Below are 19,268 nucleotides of genomic sequence, written 5' to 3'. Positions count from 1 at the left end.
CCAGTCAGAAATATTACCACCTCAGGGTAGTGGAGGGGAATGGTGTTGAGGTTTCAGTTAGCCTGTCAATCATACATACCTGCACATGCTGGATTTTCGGGAACTGGAGCTGCTGGGTGAAGATGGAGGAGTCTGATAGGACCAGCTGTAGTCAGACCCCTTTAGATCCTTAATCACCTACATAAGAAGCACATAAATGGAGCAAGTTATTGGCTGCACCAGAGACTCCAAAGCCTTAAAGAAGAATGTAGCTTTCATTCTACATTTTGAAAACTGTTCAGGGTAAAAACAATTGAAAACATCTCTTTTAAAGCTTATCGTATTAAAAAAAACACGGTTGCATGTTCACACAAACCTTTCATATCCCTGCAGATCTCCCTGAATGCAAACTGCTATCTATAACTTTGTTATGCATACACTTCCTGACTATCCTTTCACTTAAGGGTGCTCCCCAAATTTAAACATTGCATCACTGATGGCTGCGCCTTTAACAATCTAGACACTAAGCTCAGCAATTCCCTTCCTAAACCTCTCTCTATCCTCCTTTAAGATGCTCAACCTATCTCCTTATGTGGTTCATTGTTTAATTTAGATTCATAACTCCTGAGTAGGTCTATAATGTCAAAATTGTTGATTTGTTTTTGACAGCTTTGTGCCTGAACCACTCAGCTATTTACTGGCTACTTGGTGGGAACAGCATGAAGGAATTCCGTATCAGCATTTTAACCTTAAGAAAACTATGAGGTTGAGTACAAGACAAATTCTTTCATATGAAAGGTAAAGATGACCTTGTTTTGAATGATAGCTGTAGCAAATGGATAATTATTGAGTTTATAAGTGGCAAAACCATTAAAATTTTGAGATTTGACTTGTATTTTTGTCTGTATCAGAGATGAGTGTGTCAGATAATGGCCTACAGCATGAGTCAGAAGAGTTTGAAATATTTCTGAGTAAGAATGGAGCAAATCTCACTCCAATACTTTCATACCACCCAGCACTGAATGGAACTGCAGAAAGAAGTGCACGTCATGAGGTCTTTACACAAGTGACCAGGCAGTAACTTCCATGTATCAAATTCATACAAGCTAAACAATTCAGTTGTTTTGATCCCAGCTGATGGCACTACTGAAAAGCCAGACCCTCAGGTGAAACCTGGCTTGATAGATCCTATGTTTGCTTTGTTAAGTTAGTTGACATAGTGGTTAACCATGGTTAACCACAAGGCTGCAGAATTTCAATAGTAACAGGACAGATTTATTTCACAAAAGAAGACATTTTTAAAAAACAAGCTACATTGCTGCCTCACAGCGCCAGGGACTCAGGTTCGATTCCAGCCTCAGCTGAATGTCTGTGTGGAGTTTGCACATTCTCCCCGTGTCTGTGTGGGTTTCCTCCTGGTGTTCCAGTTTCCTCTCACCATCCAGAGATGTGCAGTTAGGTGAATTGGCCTTGCTAAACTGCCCACAGTGGTCAGTTATGTGTACGTTAGGTACATTAGTCAGAGTAAATGTAGAGTAATAGGGTTGGGGGAATGGGGCTGGGTGGATGTGGGCTTATTGGTCCGAAGGGCCTGTACCTACACTGTAGGTATTCTAATTCTAAAAAAAAAAATTCTATTAATCAATCACCCATTGATCTTTTCCTTATAAATTCTGTCTCTAAAGTCTTTCTGTTTCACTAGCACCTGATGAAGGAGCAGCACTCCGAAAGCTAGTATTTTCAAATAAACCCATTGGACTATAACCTGGTGTCGTGTGCTTTTTGACAGTCCAAACCAGGCCAGTACCGGAAATGCTAGAGGATCCTCAATCAGAAAGAGAATGAAGCCAGATAGATTAATTGAATTTTGGAGGGGAAAGTTTTTAAAAAATATTTTTTTGTCAAATGCTGATATTTCTGTTAAATATGCTGGTGTTAACGAATTCTTATTTTTAAACGTGATTGACTTGAAGTTTTGAACAAATGTGCTTTGTTTGAGATTACAGCAAATATAAGAATTTAAATTAACCAGTAGATTTTCAAGTATTGTTGATAATGGTTTAGTTGTATAACATTCTGGGAATTTGTGTACATAGACCTTCTTACATTTTAATGTTGAAGTTATCTTTTATATGGAGGATAGAGTGTAGTGTAGAGCCCTTCCTGCTGCCCATTTTATTGGAATGGCTGCCTGCTGTGAGTCCACATGTTAAACTTTTTTTTAGTGGAGTATATAACAATGTTGCCATGAAATGCTCCTAAAGTAAAACTTTCTTTACGCATCTCTTCAAACTTTCCCAATCAAGCAGTCTAAGAGTTTCAACATAAGCTTAGAAACAGTGTAAAGCTCCTTTTACAATGTTCTGATCAAACACTCCCAGGGCAGATACAGTATGCGGCTAGACACAGAATAAAGTTTCTTCTAAATTGTTCAAAAGCACAATCCTGTCCTCGTTATTTTCAAATCCTTGCTGCTCCGCTGCACCAGTCCCAGACAGCAAATTTGTCAATTAAGCTGTGTTCTAGTCTTAGCTCACATGACTGGGTAATTAATTGGTCTGATAGAAATGAGACTGGAGAATTAATTATAGAAAATAAAGAGATGCTGTTGAATTAAACAGGCATATTACATCAGTCTTTACTGTATTGGATACAAGTAACATCCAGAAGCAGCCATAAATTCGATAATGGAAGCAAGGGAGGAACTCAGGAAAATTATAGATCACCAGAGAAGTGGTCGTGAGTACATTGTTGGTGCTGCAGGCCGACAAATGACTGGATTCTGATGGACTTTATCCTAGAGTCTTAAAGGAATTGGCTTGAGAGTTATTAATTTTACAAAGCTACCTAGATTTGGGGAAAGTCCCATTACATTTGAATGTAACACCTTTATTCAAAAAGGGAGACAGAAAGCAGGAAACAAAGACCAGTTAGCTTAACATTTGTTTTGAGAAAAATCTTCAAAGCTATTATTAAATAAGTTAAAACAGGGCATTTGGTTAAGTTCAAGGTGAATATAGTTTTGTGAAAAAGTAATCATGTTTAACTAATCTATTGGAGTTCTTTGAGAAAGTAACTTGTTTGTGGATAATGGGGAACCAGTTGATATTATTAGACTTAAATTTTCCAGAAGCATTTGATAAAATGCCACATCAAAGCTCACAGTTAAGGAGCAGCATATTGGCAAGGGTAGAAGATTAGCTGGCTAATAGAAAGTGGACAGTAGGCATAAATCAGTCTTTTTCAGGTTGGCAAGATGTAACAAGCAATGTGCCACTGAGATTGGTACTGGGACCTCAATTATTTACTACTTGAATTAATACATGGAAGGTACAGTTGTCAACTTAGCTGATGACACAATAGTACGTGGGAAAGTAAGTTGGGAAGACAATGTAAGGAGGTTACAAAAACATATAGGCTGTGAGAGTGGATAACGAAGTGGCAAGTGTGGAATAATGTAGCAAAGTGTAAACCTGTTAATTTTGACAGGAAGAATTTTTTAAAATTTCTCAATGTTGAGAGATTGCAGTACTCTGAGATGCAGTGGGATTTAGGTGCCCTTGTATGCGAATCACGTAAGGTTAGCATGTAGGTACAGCAAGCAATTGGGAAAGCTAACAGAATGTTACAATTTATTGTGAGGGGAATTGAATACTGAAGTGGAGAAGTTAAACCTCAATTATGTAGGGCACTGATGAGACCATCTCTGGAGTACTATACATAGAATTGGTCACTTTATTTCAGAAAGGATCTGGATGTGTTAGAGGCAGTTTGGAGGACTTGTCGCAGAGGATTGAGCAGTTTTGGAACACTCTTCCTTAAAAGTTGGTGGAAGCAGAGTCTTTGAATGTTTTTAGGGTCAAGATGGATAGAGTTTTGCTAAACAAGGGGTGAAAGATTAACAGCGGTAGCAGGAACATGAATTTGATTTTACAATCAGATTAGCCACGATCTTATTGGATGGTGAAGCAGGCTGAGGGAACGGATGGCCTATTTGGGCTCTTCGTATGTTAATGGGAGATTACATCATCTGAGGCTGTGGTCTGGACATGGGTCAATCCTCCAGCCTGGGGCTTATACATGAACATGACTCAGCAGAACCTCTGCCACTGTGTCAAATGTGAATCACTTTTGTGCCCTTTGTCCAAAGCTAGTTGGTTCAGGCTGAGCCTGCAAACTTATTGCATACTGTCTACTCAAATGCATACTCACCTCTCTAACACACACACACATGCGCACGCTAATAACAGAAAACTGAGAGCGGTGTTGGTAGTCTCTCCCTACCTGCTCACTGGCTGGAGGCAGCTTGTGAGGTTCTGCAGTTTGAACAATAAGGTCATCAACAATTGCCTGCAGGTGTGTGATTTCCCCCAGCATTGCAATCTCTCCATCCTAAAGAAACATAGATCAAAACTCAGAACTTGGTAAATCACTTGGTTGGCCATGCATTCTTCTTGTCTCAGTCCTCCAGTGATGCTGACACAAAGGGTTACCTATGACAGAAATGAACTGTATTTCAAGGGGAGACACTTCATAATAAGTACAATGCTGGGGGTGTCATGGCCATAAACAAACCTGCCCATATTCACCTACACATTCCCCTTGTCCATCCCAGTCCCCCTGAACAGTAGGCAAGAGAGAGAAATCAGACTGATTTAAACACTGGTCCTCCAGTGTACTTGATCTGCACTTTGAACTGACTGAGTTCCTGGAATCTAATCAAGAGGTTCAATTGGTTCATGTATAAACTATTGGATACCTGCGAATGAGTTACAGATTGATTTTTTTTGTGGGGGGAGAAGGTGGGATGATAATATTTCATTAGGCCTGGTCCTGTGGGTCTGTGTTTCTTTGTTAATATAGATTGAATTTTGGTTCATTTTGAACTGGTAGCTGTAACAGCTTGGCTCTGGGGTGGGGGCGGCGGGGGGTGATGCTGACTTCGTCCAGTCTGCAGCCTGTTTGACATACCTTTGAATTTTAATTTCTTGAAAAGGGATATCCAACGAGGCAAGGTGATGGCCTCATGGTTATCGCTACACAATTAATCAAGAGACCCAGGTAAAATCCCACTATAGCAGATGATGGAATTTTAATTCAATAATAAAGATAAATCTGGAATTAAGAGTCGAATAATGGCCATGGAGCTGTTGTCGATTGTGGCGAAGACCCATCTGGTACACTAATATCCTTTTAGGGATGGAAAGCTGCCATCCTTACCTACTTTGGCCTACATGTGACTCCAGAACCCATAACAATGTGATTGACTCTTAACTGCCATCTTGGCAATAAAGCATGAGCAATAAATGCTGGTCTTGCCAGCAATGCCAACTTCCCATGATTAATTTTAAAAAGCACTTTGACTCCCTTAAAACAAAGTTGCATTTATCCCTTCTAAGCCCAGTTTTTGAGTATTTCTTTATTTGTTTAGGGGATGTGAACATTGCTGGCCAGAATTCATTACCTATCCTTGTTGCCCATAAGGTGGTGGTGCTGAGCTGCTTTCTTGAACCTCTGCAGTCTATGTTGTTAGGGAGGGAATTCTAGGAATTTGGTAGGGATATATTTCCAAGCCAGGATGTGCTTGGTTTACTACTTACCAATGTGTCATCAGAATGAGCAATTATGATTCTGATTATTGCAAGGTATTTGTAATAATCTACACAGTGTGAGAGGTTAGAGAGTTAGGGACAGATTAGAATGAATGAAGGTACATAAACTGTAGCATTGTCCAATTAAAGAAACAGAAATTCCCAGGAGTGTTTTGGGTGGGACAAGTTACAGTTGGGAATTGAATCAGTCCTCATTTCAGCTGTGGACAGGACAGTCATGGCCCAGGTACAAAACACCTTCCATTTTACCCCATTCAGTAGGTTGAGGTTTCCTATTTTTCAAGGACTGTTTACACCTAGACCTGAGGAGAAAGCCTTTCACCATCTTCTTTAATCCTGATCACAAACATGAAATGTTCCCATTCACCGCACCTGGCCAGCTCTGTGCCGTATCACCAGGCTCACTCATTCTTAGCTGCGTTAAGGTTTGAGCTTGGTTCATGCCTGTACCTTCATGGCTAGCCACAGGTCCATGGACGAGAGACCTTCATCTCAGGTATTTAGATGACTGGCACTGTTCTCTAAAACATTAATACTGCCTGGTTCAGAGTGACATTTCCTGTTTAATGGCTTGTTTAATAATTTTCGCTGATACTGAACAAGAGGCTAGCTGCTCCTTACCACAACAGGCTGTAAGAAGGTGATGAAAGTGCAGAATCGGCCTCTCTCCTCAATCAGGGCTTTCCGCACAGCCTGCTTCTCGGTCTCCTCCAGTAACAGGTACATGTCATTCACATCTTGGACTGCATTCTCCACCTGTGGCCTCAGGTCACCTTTACCTGGATCAGGAACATAGAGGATTGATCATTTCACTGCAGACAAATGGAGAGGAACAGCAACTCCATCTGGTATATGCAAGGCCGGTTAAACAAAGCGTCGTTTTTGTGTTTTAATTCCTTACAGCAATCTGCAATACTAGCTGACAGCAGTGTCAATGGAGATGGCACTGTATTGGAGGAGAGGAAGATTCATTCCGGGGCAGGGGGTTAATTCACTGCAGACCCACCCATCTCCTCCATTCCCATTCTTAGGCATCAAGTGGTGAATGGTGCTTGTGATTCCCACAATCCATTGCACCCCAGAAACCGCTCCATTACATAGTTGAGCAGTGCACACCAGGGATCCTGTATATTTCAGGAAATTTTCAGTCCTGTATATTTGTTATGACAAGTGAAAATGCCTGAATTGTCTTTTTTTCCATGTTGTTTGATTAAAGTTACAAATCTTTGATTTTGGAACATTCCAGGGAAACTTAGGAATGTAAACAACCTCAAGTCACAGTTACATTCCCATTGGTGGAAAAGATTTTAAGGTGACAGGTGGAATTCAGTTGGCTTCCTTGCAGGAAAAGGCTGGAAAAAAACCCACAGGCAACCAGTTAAACCAGACTGACAGAGACTTAAGGTTTGGTTCAGAGCCTGTGCTTTCAGGTAGAGGCAGGGAAATTCCATAAAGCCTTAACCAGGGAGTGAATCTTGACTGAGAGTGCATTCTCTAGTTACTAACTCTATCCCTCTGCATGGCAACAGCCTGAGATTAAGCCAGTCTGTTTCCATCCAAGGTGTCCAGTTTGATACTCAGATAAATTTCCGGTCACAAGATTGACAGCATCGTGAAGTGTGCCTGTTCCCATCTCCATCCCTGTCCCAGCTCATCTGCTGCTGAAAGGCTCCGTCATGTCTTGGCTTTAATCCAAGATTCAACCTGCTGATACATGCCTGGTGATTTCCCACATTCTAACGTCTGTAAACTGGAGGTCATCTAAAATTCGGCTGTCTGTGTCCTAACTGGTTCAAAATCTGGTTCACCCATCGTCCCTTCACTCTCTGACCCACAGTGGCAATCATGTAGGATACTATTTATGACTTTGATAAGACTCATTGTTGGACTGTGGAGGGAATCAAGGATCCAATTATAGGAATTCAGACGTGGAGTTCTGGGCAACATTGGGATAGATTTGGGAAAGGACAAATTGCCTGAGGACTTTGGAGGGGAAAGAGTGAAAAAAAGAATTGGAGGTGGAAGAAAGTGGGATATAATCACATGGAATTAGAAACGGGAAGGAGATGGAAAGGGAAATGAAAAAACAATGCATTAGCAGTTAAAGTTGTATTTCTCAGAAACAAATATTTAATTACTGTCATATATCAACCTTTTATAGATAAAATGCAGTTGTTATAATTTGATTTAAGGGATTTTGAATTAAGGAGGCTTTGTGATGTATCAGCAGTTCCATCATCTGGTCATTTCAGATACTGCTACTGATTATGAATCAAGCTAAGATGGGGGCAGTGTCACTGGACTAGTCATCCACCTAAGGCTCAGATTAATGTTATGGAGACAAGGGTTCAGATCCCACCATGACAGCTGATGGAATTCAAATTAATTAATAAATCTGGAGCTGAAGATCTCTTTCATGGTTTATTGTTACCATTGCCTCACCAACATTCATTAGTCTCATTAAATGATGACCATGAAACTTATCCATTATTGTTAAACACATCTGGTTCACTAATGCCCTTCAGGGAAGGAAATCTGCCCTCCTTACCTGGTCTTGGCCTACATATGACTCCACACCTGCAGGAATGGTGTTAACTCTTAACTGCTAAGCAAACCCTTAGTTCAAAAGGCAATTAGGGATGGGAACAGCAGCTACACTCCCATTCAATGAAAAAATAAATTTTAAGTGCTTCATTACAACTTGAAAGAGTGGCTCAAAGGGTGGATTAACTAATAATTATCTACCCTGTGGGCAGGCTTTGTGGCCTTGTCCTTTGAGTAGGGTTAATGCCATATTGACTGCATGACAGTCCTCATGCTCTGAGACATATTGAGATGGTGAAAAGTGCTCCTTAAAGACACCTTTTATTGATGATGCAACAAAAGTCAGGATCAATACTAACAAACCCACAGTTCCCAGCAGACAGCAGTGGAAGAGGTGGAGGTCTGTGTGCTCTCTTGTCCCACTGTCCCCACACCACCTCTGTGGCACTGCACTCCTGTTGTCATTAAGATTGTGAGTTACAAACTCAGAACAACTCATGTTCCTCTGGACGAGTTAACAGGAGAATAATGTGCAGGTTCCAATTTGAAAGATGATTTCACCCAATACCCTTCAGCCACCAAGCCTTCAAAACAAATTAGAACATCGAGACAAGCACAAGTCCAGAGGACACTCACCAGCTCAAAAACACGATCATAAGCACAGATTACTGACTACAAGGCATTCCAGGGACAGTCATGCAACAGCTTGATTTTTACATCACCCAAAAAAGACATCAGCAAGACAGACATTCCCCTTACCCCTCCATCTGTACTCCCTTCACCTCCAACTCCCTACCCTCACTTCCCTTCTCTCCTCTCACCCCCCCAGGATACCCTTCATCCTGAACACCCACCTCTCCCACACACCCTCCCACACTCACCAGGCACCACAGCCCTCATGCTACAGCAATCCACATGCAAAAGGAAGAGCAATTGAACAGTCAATGTTGGAAGCAAGTGCTGGAGTTCAAGTCAAAGATTCTCCTTCACAGTTATGAAATTCAAGCCCCGTTTCCAATGCCTGCATATCCTCCAGTTTAGAAGAAATGCAAGGTAATCTTATTGAACTATGTCCATTTCTTAAAAGAATAGATGCAGGAAGATGTTCTCTCTGGTTGGAATTTCTAGAATTAGGGGTCATCAGGATACATTTAGGGCAAAGGCGAGAAATGTTTTCACTAGGATGGTTGTGAATCGTGGGAAATTTCTACCTGAGAGGATTCAGGAATTGAATCTATTGAGGATAGATATCTAATTTTGGGAATTAAAGGATATAGAAATTCTGCAGGAAGATGGTGGTGGTGAAGTATATGATCAGTCTTTATGCAGGGCAGATACAGCATAGCGTTAGATACAGAGTAAAGCTCACTTTACACTGTCTCCCATCAAATATTCCCAGGACAAGGGCAGCACAGGATTAGATTCATAGGAAAGCTCTCTCTACACTGTACCCATTGAAAACTCCCAGGATAAAGACAGCACAGGGTTAGATACAGCGTAAAGCTCCCTGTTCCATCAAATATTGGCAGCCCAAGTTCAACTTTGCTTCCCACACACAAAACACTTGACACTTAAACAGCCCAACATGTGGAACAATCTCATATATTCAGCACTTGCCCAGACACTGACTGTGCAAGGTGAAGGATTGGAATTATCAAACAAGAGGGCGTAGAGAAAGAGATATGTCCATCAGAAATGTGACTTACCGAGGAGTTCTACAGGGAAAACAGAGGAAAAGGAGAAAGGAAGAGTATCAGAGAAGAATGAAATGGGATAGCAGTGTTAGTGACACAGGAGAAAAAAGGAGGACGCAGCTTAAACTATCCCCTCGACATCTAATGCAACCTGACCAGTGGGGTGATGGCTCTGGAGAATATTGTCACAATTCTCACAAATACCACAATTTGAATAAGTGATTGCTGCGCTGAGTTTAGAATATCAAACACGCTTAGCTCCACTCTTATCTGAACTACCTGAGGTTGTTGAAAAATATCTCTATGCTGTGTGGAGCAATATACTGTGTGGAGAAAGGGCCAAGTGGACCGAGTACCAAGAAACTGGATCATATTTAAAGCTGCATGTAAGCATAAACTGTCATCTGATCTCGCAGAAATGTTTAAACTGTATTTATGATCTGGGACTGATGTGGATTGTCCAGTCTCCAGTACCAATGGGAGTTTCTATTACAGCAGACTACTACCCAATAAGCAAAGCACTCACCTTTCCGAGCTTTCTTCTGAAGTTTGAGGGTGTCAGATGATTTCTTTTTGATCTCATGCCTCGCTCGCTTGTACTCTGAGGGGAGGAGAGAGCAATATGTACTGCGCGATTGGTCAGGATTCACATGCAAACTTCTGACACCATGGGAACATTGAGGGAGAGAATGCGTGAGAGTGTCTCAATGGGGATCAATCATTAGACCTTCACTGACATCCTATCAATGGTCCAAGCTCACTCAAAGTGGATGTATGGAGACTGAATGGAAAAGGCACGGAATGCAAATCTACACACTTGGAACATTACAAAAGAATTTGGCACATTGGAATTTGAGTGATAAAATATCCCAAAGAATTTCCAATCCGTAACTGTATGATGTTCCTACACCTTGCTTCTAGATCTGTAACCTGGGATACCAATGAAGGATGACCCTGAATATTTCTGCACTCAGCAGATGTCAATGGGATTTTAGCATATGAATTTCAGTGTATGTAAGAACATAAGGACCAAGAGCACAAGTGTGCAATTCAGCCCCCCAAGCCTGCTTCACCATTTGATATGATCATGGCTGATCTTATCTCAGCCTCGATTCCACTTTCCTGCTCACTCTCCATAACCCTTCAATGCATTACTAATTAAAAATGCGTCTTATCTCCTCAAATTTCCTCAATGTCCCAACATTCACCGCAAACTGAGGTACTGAATTCGACAAATTAACGACCCTGTGAGGTAATTTCTCCTTATCTGTTTTACATCTGTTCCCCCTATCCTAAAAACTATGACCTCTTGTTCTAGATTTCTCCACATGAGGAAACACCCTCTTTGTAGTCATTTTGTACCCCTTTAGAATCTGATACACCTCAATTAGATCTCTCACACTTCTAAGTTTCAAAGAGTATCAGCCTAAACTGCTTAATCTGTCTTCATAAGAGAAACTGTTCATCTCTGGAATCAATCAGGTATACCTTTTCTGAACTGCAACAACATCCCCCCTCAAGTATGGGGTCCAAAATTGTATGCAACACACCAGGTGCAGCCTTACTAATACCTTGTACAATTGCAGGAATATTTCCCTAAATTTATATTCTACTCCTTTCACAATGAATGCCAAAATTCTATTTGCCTTCTGAAGTAACTCCACAGAGTCTGTTATCCCGTCACCAAGTCACTCTTTGCATACCTGTTGAGAGTCCTTGACACTGATCCAGCTTCCTCAGAGCCAGCTGTCAGAGTGAACAGAACTGCTGACCCTCCTGTGAGATCTGTCAGCCAGGTCTCTCTGATTGGACCAGATTAACAGCCCAAATCAGGGAACTCATATCCTATTAAATTCATCTGGCTCATCTCATTATAGTCACTACATTTTCCTTATTTCTTACTGTAGTTGCACACTAATTTTCTGTAGTTCATGCACAAGGGCACCCAGACCCATCTGCCCCAAACTATTCTGAAGTGTCTGTCCATTTAATAAACTTATAGTAGTATATAAAATCATGAGCGGCATGGATAAGGTGAATAGCCAAGATATTTTTCTAAGTGTAGGGGAATTCAAAACAGTTCTTGAGAGTGGAATCACAGGTAGATAAGATAGTGAAGGAAGTGTTTGGTATGCTTGTCTTTATTGGTCAGTGCATTGAGTTGGGAGGTCACATTGTGGCTGTACAGTACATTAGTTTGGCCACTTTTGAAATACTGCATTCAAATCTGGTCTCCCTCCTATCAGAAGGATGTTGTGAAATTTGAAAGGGTTCAGAGAAGACTTGCAAGATGTTGCCAGGGTTGGAGTGTTTGCGTTATAAGGAGATGCTGAATAGGCTAGGGCTGTTTTCCCTGCAGCATGAGTGCCTGAACGGTGACCTAATAGAGGTTTATAAAATCATGAGGGGCATGGAGAGGGTAAATAGATAAGTCCTTTCCCTGGGATGCGGTGTCCAAAACTAGAGGACATAGGCTTAATGTGAGAGAGGAAAATATAAAAGGGGCAACTTTTTCACGCAGAGGGTGGTGCATGCATGGAAGTGGTGGATGCATGGAATGAGCTGCCAGAGGAAGTGGTGGAGGCTGGTGCAATTACAACATTTAAAAGTCCTATTTGCCAGCACTTGGCCCATATCCCTCTAAACCCTTCCTATTCATATACCCATCCAGATGCCTTTTAAATGTTGTAGTTGTACCAGCCTCCACCACATCCTCTGGTAGCTCATTCCATGCATGCACCATCCTCTGTGTGAAAAAGTTGCTGCTTAGGTCTCTTAAATTTTTCCCCCTCTCACCCTAAACCTATGCCTTCTAGTTCTGGACTCCCCCATCCCAGAAAAAAGACCTTGTCTATTTGTCATATCCATGCCCCTCCTGATTTTATAAACCTCTAAGTTTCAGCCTTTGACACTCCAGGGAAAACAGCCCCAGCTCGTTAGCCAATCCTCTGTCTTTGAAGAGCAAGATTTCTGCAAGATCACTTAGCGAAAGCAATGTGGTTGCTTCATATATCCCTGATCACATGATGTTATAGACAAGAGTGGCATGGGAATGAAATGAAACAGGGCTTGGCTCCGTTAGTGGTGAGAGACCAGACTCAAGGCAACAATAGCGAGAGCTCAGGAAAATTGGATCAGTCTGTAAATTACTGACTGCTTGGTTTACAAGGCATAACAGCACCACCCACTGGCTAACCGAGCTGGCACAACACAGACACTTGTTCTCCTAATCCAAGTCGTCAAAAGAAAACTGGAGCTTTGGACCTTGGTATTTCTCAAGGTAAAATATACAAATTAGAGAAGGGAGACAAATGAGAAAAGGGGAAGAAAGAGAGACAAAAAATTCAGTCATACCTTTGGCATGGTCCTTATCCAGCTGATTGGCAGATTTCTTCCAGTCCTCTATCCTATCCTGCAAAGGGTTTATCAGACTCTCCATCAGGGCACTAGGAAAGTAAACAGCAATGTACTAACCACGACACAGAGAGACAGAGAAATTGAAGCAGCATTCGCAGCTCTAAACATGGCATTGTTTTGTAGAGGGGCATGCTCCCGATAAACCAAAATGAATGTATCACTCCTGTCTGCTCTTTTCATGAAATCCTGCAACTTGTTTTTACTGAGGATGTGGAATCTTGATTTCCCATTTAATTTTTGTGGAAGATATGGGGCAGCCTCTGCTGTGAAACAGTCCAACAGGCACTGGCCTCCTTCTAGAACTTCTCTATGTCACTCAGTTCTAATTTCCCGCTTACCCACATCAGCATCTATACAATGATGGGATGCATCAAAACCAAATATAACACACAGTATTCCTGAAATTTACACAGATAAATGGCAGAGAGACACATGCTGCAGCACACATATCCTCCCCATTACCCAGCACCAACACCCACTGCAGCAGCATACATATCCTCCCCAGCACTGACACCTGCTACAGCAGCACCCATATTCTCCCCAGCACCAACACCCTCAGCAGCAGCACCCATATCCTCCTCAGCACTGACACCCACTGCAGCAGCATCCATATCCTCCTCAGCACCGACACCCTCAGCAGCAGCACCCATATCCTCCCCAGCATCAACACCCTCAGAAGCAGCACCCATATCCTTCTCAGCACCGACACACACTGCAGCACACCCATATCCTCCCCAGCACTGACAACTGCTGCAGCACCCAAAGGCATGCCACCCCCTGACACTGACACCCACTGCAGCACCCATATACAGAGGAAACTCGATTATCCATCAAAGTGCATGTTAGTCAGATAAATGACTATTTGGATAATTTACTGCCAGATAATATGGTTTAGCCAAACATCAGCACCTTGCGATCTTGTCTAGGTAATCCAAAATTTGGATAATGAATTGCTGGATAATCGAGGTTTGTCTGTATTCCCCGCTCCCTGGCACTGACACCTTTAGTAGCACCATATCCTCCACACCATCCAACACTGACATCCACAATAGCACCATATCCTCTGCCCCATCCAACACGGACACCCACAATAGCACCATATCCTCCACACCATCCAACATTGACACCCACAGTAGCACCATATCTTCCACACCATTAGATACTGACACCCACAATAGCACCCATATTCTCTGCACCATTAGATACTGACACCCACAATAGCACCCATATCCTCCACACCATTAGATATTGACACCCACAATAGCACCCATATTCTCCACATCATCCAACACTGACACCCACAGTAGCACCATATCCTCCACACCATTCAACATTGGCACTCACAATAGCACCCATATCCTCTGCACCATCCAACACTGACATCCACAATAGCACCCATAATCTCTGCACTATTCAACACTGACACACACAATAGCACCATATCCTCCACACCATTCAACACTGACACCCACAGTAGCACCATATGCTCCATACCATCCAACACTGACACCCACAGTAGCACCATATCCTCCGCATCATTAGAAACTGACACCCACAGCAGCACCATATCCTCAATAAGTGAGTGAGCAAAAGCATGGCAGGTATAATGAAATGTGCAATAATGCAAGGGTAATGCACGTTGGATGATGTATTGCAAGAGGGAAATATACAGTAAATGGCAGAACCCTTAAAAACACCAACATACAGTGGGATCGAAGCAAACAGGTCCACAGTTCGCTGAAAGTGGCAGCACGAGTGGATAAGGTGGTTAATAAGCCATATGGATGCTTGGTCAGGCACAGGGTATAAAAATGGGCAAGTCATGTTGCAGCTGTATAGAACTTTAGTAAGATCACATTCAGAATATTGCATGGAGTTCTGGTTACCACACTAAGAATGTGAAGGCTTTTTGGAGAGGGTACAGAAATGGTGTACCAGGATGTTGCCTGTTTTGGAGGAAATTAGCTATGAGGCGATTGGATAAACTTGGTTTGTTTTCACTTGAATATCGGAGGACGAGGGGCGACCTGATAGACATTTACCATATTATGAGAGGCATGGATAGTTAGAGTCTTTTTCTCAGGGTAGAAATAAGGTAGAACGTTTAAAGGAGATGTGAAAGGCAAGGTTTTTATTCAATGCAGAGGGTGGTAAGTGTCTGGATTGCATTGCCAGAGGAGGGGGTGGAGGCAGATACAATAGCAGTGTTTAAGAGGCATGTTGACAGATTATATGAATAGGGAGGGAATGAGGGGATACGGCTGCATAGAGGCAAAAGAATTTTAGTTTGTAGGCGACTCTTGGTGGGCCAAAGGGTCTGTTCCTGTGCAGTACAGATCTTTGTCCTTTTTATTGTTTGATATCTGTATCTATTGAAGTTTTTATTCCTAACATCACCTGACAGTGATACCTGCTTTAGCAGCTATATCCTCAACATCATCCAACCATGATATCCATATTATCAATAGTATCAGGGTGACTTAGTGGTTAGTACCACTGCCCCATGGTGCCAGGGGACCCAGGTTCGATTCCAGCTTCAGGCGACTGCCTGTGTGGAGTTCACACATTCTCCCCGTCTCTGCGTGGGTTTCTTCCCACAGTCCAAAGATCTGCTGGTTAGGTGGATTGGACATGCTAAATTGCCCTGTAGCGTCCAGAGATAGGTGGATTTGATTTGGGAAAGCTTGGTTTCAAGGGTGGGATGGATTGTACTTCAGAAGGTTGGTATGGACCTGAGGAGCTGAATGGCATGCTTTCGCACTGTACGGATTCTATGATTGTATTCAGTTAACAACACCAAACTTTGACAGTCACTATATCACCCTCATCAATAACGTCAGGCCCTGACATCTATTTCCATCCTGAAACCTGACACTGAATTTGCAGCGCCCATATTCCGCTGACACCCACTGTCGAGTCCTCTCTACTCTGAGGTCAACCCACTCAGTGCCACAGGGTCTATGTTTTTCTTTGTCAAAGATGACTAGAAGTGTTTTATTGAACCATCCGTTTTGTTATTCACTGGTGGGGTGAGACACACTGGATTGGCCTGCATTTATCTCCCCTTGTTGTACACGAGGAAATGCTCACTTGGTGAAATGTCGGAGCTTGGCTTCGATGCTGCGATGCCTCATGCACATTCGAGTCAGAGCTGAGCCGATATCCCTGGTGGCCCCTGGAAAAGAACAGCAGAAACCAGCGTCAGTGAGGGGCAGTGTCCAGCAGAGGGCAGTAAAAGACTATAGCAGCTGCAGCTGCGCTGTTCACCCAATTAATAAGGAGAATAATTAATCTTGAACCAAAAACTGCTCTAGCACTGGGTTCATTAACACAACCCTGAACACTTGATGGCTCCAAAGCACAGATTGCCAGCTATGGGTTTTTTCCTCAATCAGTCTGTTCAGACGCACCTCTGGATCAGCTGGGTCTTGAACCCAGGCCTTCTAACCCAGAGGTGAGGACGCTACCACTGCACCTACTCCAGTGGGAGGGTTCATTAAGAAGTGGATATAGACAGGAGCACACAGGTTTGAAACCTATCCGGACAGGACTAAAGTTAATAATCTGCATGGGATATCAGCATAGAATCTAGCATGGACTGGATGGGTCGGTTGGCCTGAGTTTGCTCTCCACTCATGTCCTCTCTTAACTTAAGCAATAATTTTTCTAAATTATAAAGCTTATAATTTCTATTCCTTTCTCCCTCATGCACTCAATTCATATCCCTTTGTGTTCAACACACCCGGCAGCATCTGTAGAAGACAGCAGAGTCAGTGTTTTGAGTCTTCAACATAACTTGACCTGAAATGTTAACTCTGCTTTCTCTCCACGGATGCTGCCAGACCTGCTGTGCTTCTCTCGCAATTTCTGCCTTTGTTTCAAATCCCCAGCACCTGCAGTTCTTTGTTTTATATCCCTGACTATTCATTTGTTCCAACAATAGCTTATATTTAAGTGGCATCTTTGACACAATTAAACAGCCCAAGGCATGGTGGCACAGTGGTTAGTGCTGCTGCCTCAGTGCCAGAGACCCAGGTTCAATTCCCACCTCAGGCGATTGACTGGAGTTTGCATGTTCTCCCCGTGTCTGCGGTTTCCTCCCACAATCCAAAGATGTGCAGGTCAGGTGAATTGGCCATGCTAAATTGCCCATAGTGTTAGGTCAGGGGTGGGTTGCGGGTCGGTGTGGACTTGTTGGGCTGAAGGGCCTGTTTCCACACTGTAAGTAATCTAATCTAATCCACTTCACAGGATGGTTACAGACCAAAGTGCAACACTGATTCACATAATACAATATTAGATCAGGTGACCAAAAGGAAGGTTTTAAGTAACGTAATACAAGGAAGAGAGTGATGTCAGGAAGTACCAGCTTCAACTATTCCCTGTGGTCATCAACTCCACATTCTCACCACTCTGAAAAGTTCTTCTGGATTCCTAGGTGACTGCCTCCTATTGGTAACCGCAGATTCTGCTCTTCCCCACAGGGGGGCGCATTCTCGCCTGCATCCATTTTATCAAGCCTTCCAGAGCTTTAATGATCCCCATTAGCTCAATGCACAGAACCCCTGCTTTCTCAAAGGAAGAGACACAGATTCTCCATCTCATTCAAAACACTTGGCCTCTACAGTCCACTGACCTTGCCTTTGGCAACAAGGGATTAGTAAAGGTCTCTACCAAGTTGTCACAGTTAGGAAGAGGATGTCTAGTGAATAGGCAAGAGTGAAAACAACCTCAGTTCACTATTTCACCCTATACATTGTGTTAAAAACGTATGAATGTTGTTAAAAGATAAAAGGCATTGGTTTTCAAAGTACCTAGAGCACTCATAGTTGACAGCTCTTATTGTGCAGTGGTAGCATCCCTGAGTCTGATCAAGGTGCTCCATCTGCTCCAGGGCTGTGTCACTAACATCTCCGAACAGGTTAACTAGAAAATATATGGAAGGGAGTCGCTGCTCAGCGTGATCTCTGCTGGCTGAGGGATGCTGGGCTGAATGGAGTTGGGGCTCCGCTGGGTAGTGGAAGGGTGGGCAGACTGGTGAGGAAGTGGGCAGGAGGGGGGTGCCAGTGCAGCTGGCAATTACAACATTTAAAAGGCATCTGGATGGGTATATGAAGTGGAAAAGTTTAGAAGGATATGGGTCAAGTACTGGCAAACAGGACTAGATTAATTTAGGATATCTGGTCGGTATGGATGAGTTGGACCAAAGGGTCTGTTTGCATGCTATATGTCTCTTTGACTCTATTAATTTGTGTTAGATTCCAATATGGTGTCCCAGGAGGGGCTGTCTCACTATTATTACTTTCGACTTGCTGTTTAATAACAGAATCAAGGGAACTTTACTTTCTGTTTAAGAGTCAAGGTAACTTTATTCTATATCTTACCCCATGTGGTCATTCTTCCAGGAAAGGATGTTGAAAGAACTTTACTTTCAGTTTCAAAGAGTCGAAGGAGCTCTACTCTGTATCTAACGTTATGCTGCACCTGTCCTGAGACTGTTTGATGGAGACAGTTTCGATGGACCTTTACTTTCAGTATAAAAGGGGAGAGGGTGCTTTACTCTGTATCGATGCACATATTGTCGCTGTCTCTGGAGTGTCATGGGAGGTTTACTTGCAGTTTATTTTCAGTTTAAAAGGATAGAAGGGAGATGGAACTAGGGGTCAATTACTAGGGATCACGAGTTCAAGGTGAGGGGGAAAATGTTTGAGAGAGATATGCATGAAAACTTCTTTACACAGAGGGTGGTGGGTGCATGGAACACATTGCCAGTAGAGTTGGTAGAGACGGGCACGATAGCATCATTTAAGATGTATTTAGACAGATACATGAATGGGCAGGGAGCAGAGGGATACAGTTGCTTAGAAAATAAGTGACAGGTTTAAGTCAAGGATCTGGGTCCGCGCAGGCGTGGAGGGCCGAAGAGCCTGTTCCTGTACTGTAATGTTCTTTGTTCTAGTCAGCTACACACTTATCTTCCATTTCTATCACCACTGGCATGGTGTCATCATTGAACACATCC

The 19,268-nt window shown here is 42.8% G+C and overlaps 1 protein-coding gene across 10 annotated transcripts in view; it reads right to left on the bottom strand.

Annotated features, from left to right (window-relative positions):
* Positions 1 to 19,268, bottom strand: part of mtss1lb (MTSS I-BAR domain containing 2b) — a 137,582-nt gene that overhangs the window by 26,992 nt on the left and 91,322 nt on the right. For all 10 annotated transcript variants that reach the window (XM_060838265.1, XM_060838267.1, XM_060838271.1 and 7 more), the window contains 6 exons: positions 16,337 to 16,421; positions 13,184 to 13,275; positions 10,356 to 10,430; positions 6,213 to 6,370; positions 4,264 to 4,371; positions 80 to 177 (listed from right to left, as the gene is read on the bottom strand). In XM_060838265.1, coding sequence (XP_060694248.1) covers positions 80 to 177; positions 4,264 to 4,371; positions 6,213 to 6,370; positions 10,356 to 10,430; positions 13,184 to 13,275; positions 16,337 to 16,421 — 616 coding nt within the window. The remainder of the gene's footprint in view (positions 1 to 79; positions 178 to 4,263; positions 4,372 to 6,212; positions 6,371 to 10,355; positions 10,431 to 13,183; positions 13,276 to 16,336; positions 16,422 to 19,268) is intronic.

The sequence above is a fragment of the Hemiscyllium ocellatum genome, chromosome 17 (genome assembly GCF_020745735.1).
Source record: "Hemiscyllium ocellatum isolate sHemOce1 chromosome 17, sHemOce1.pat.X.cur, whole genome shotgun sequence".
Classification (NCBI taxonomy): domain Eukaryota; kingdom Metazoa; phylum Chordata; class Chondrichthyes; order Orectolobiformes; family Hemiscylliidae; genus Hemiscyllium; species Hemiscyllium ocellatum.
Note: the sequence above shows the minus strand (reverse complement) of the source record. Positions and strands in the feature narration are given on the sequence as shown.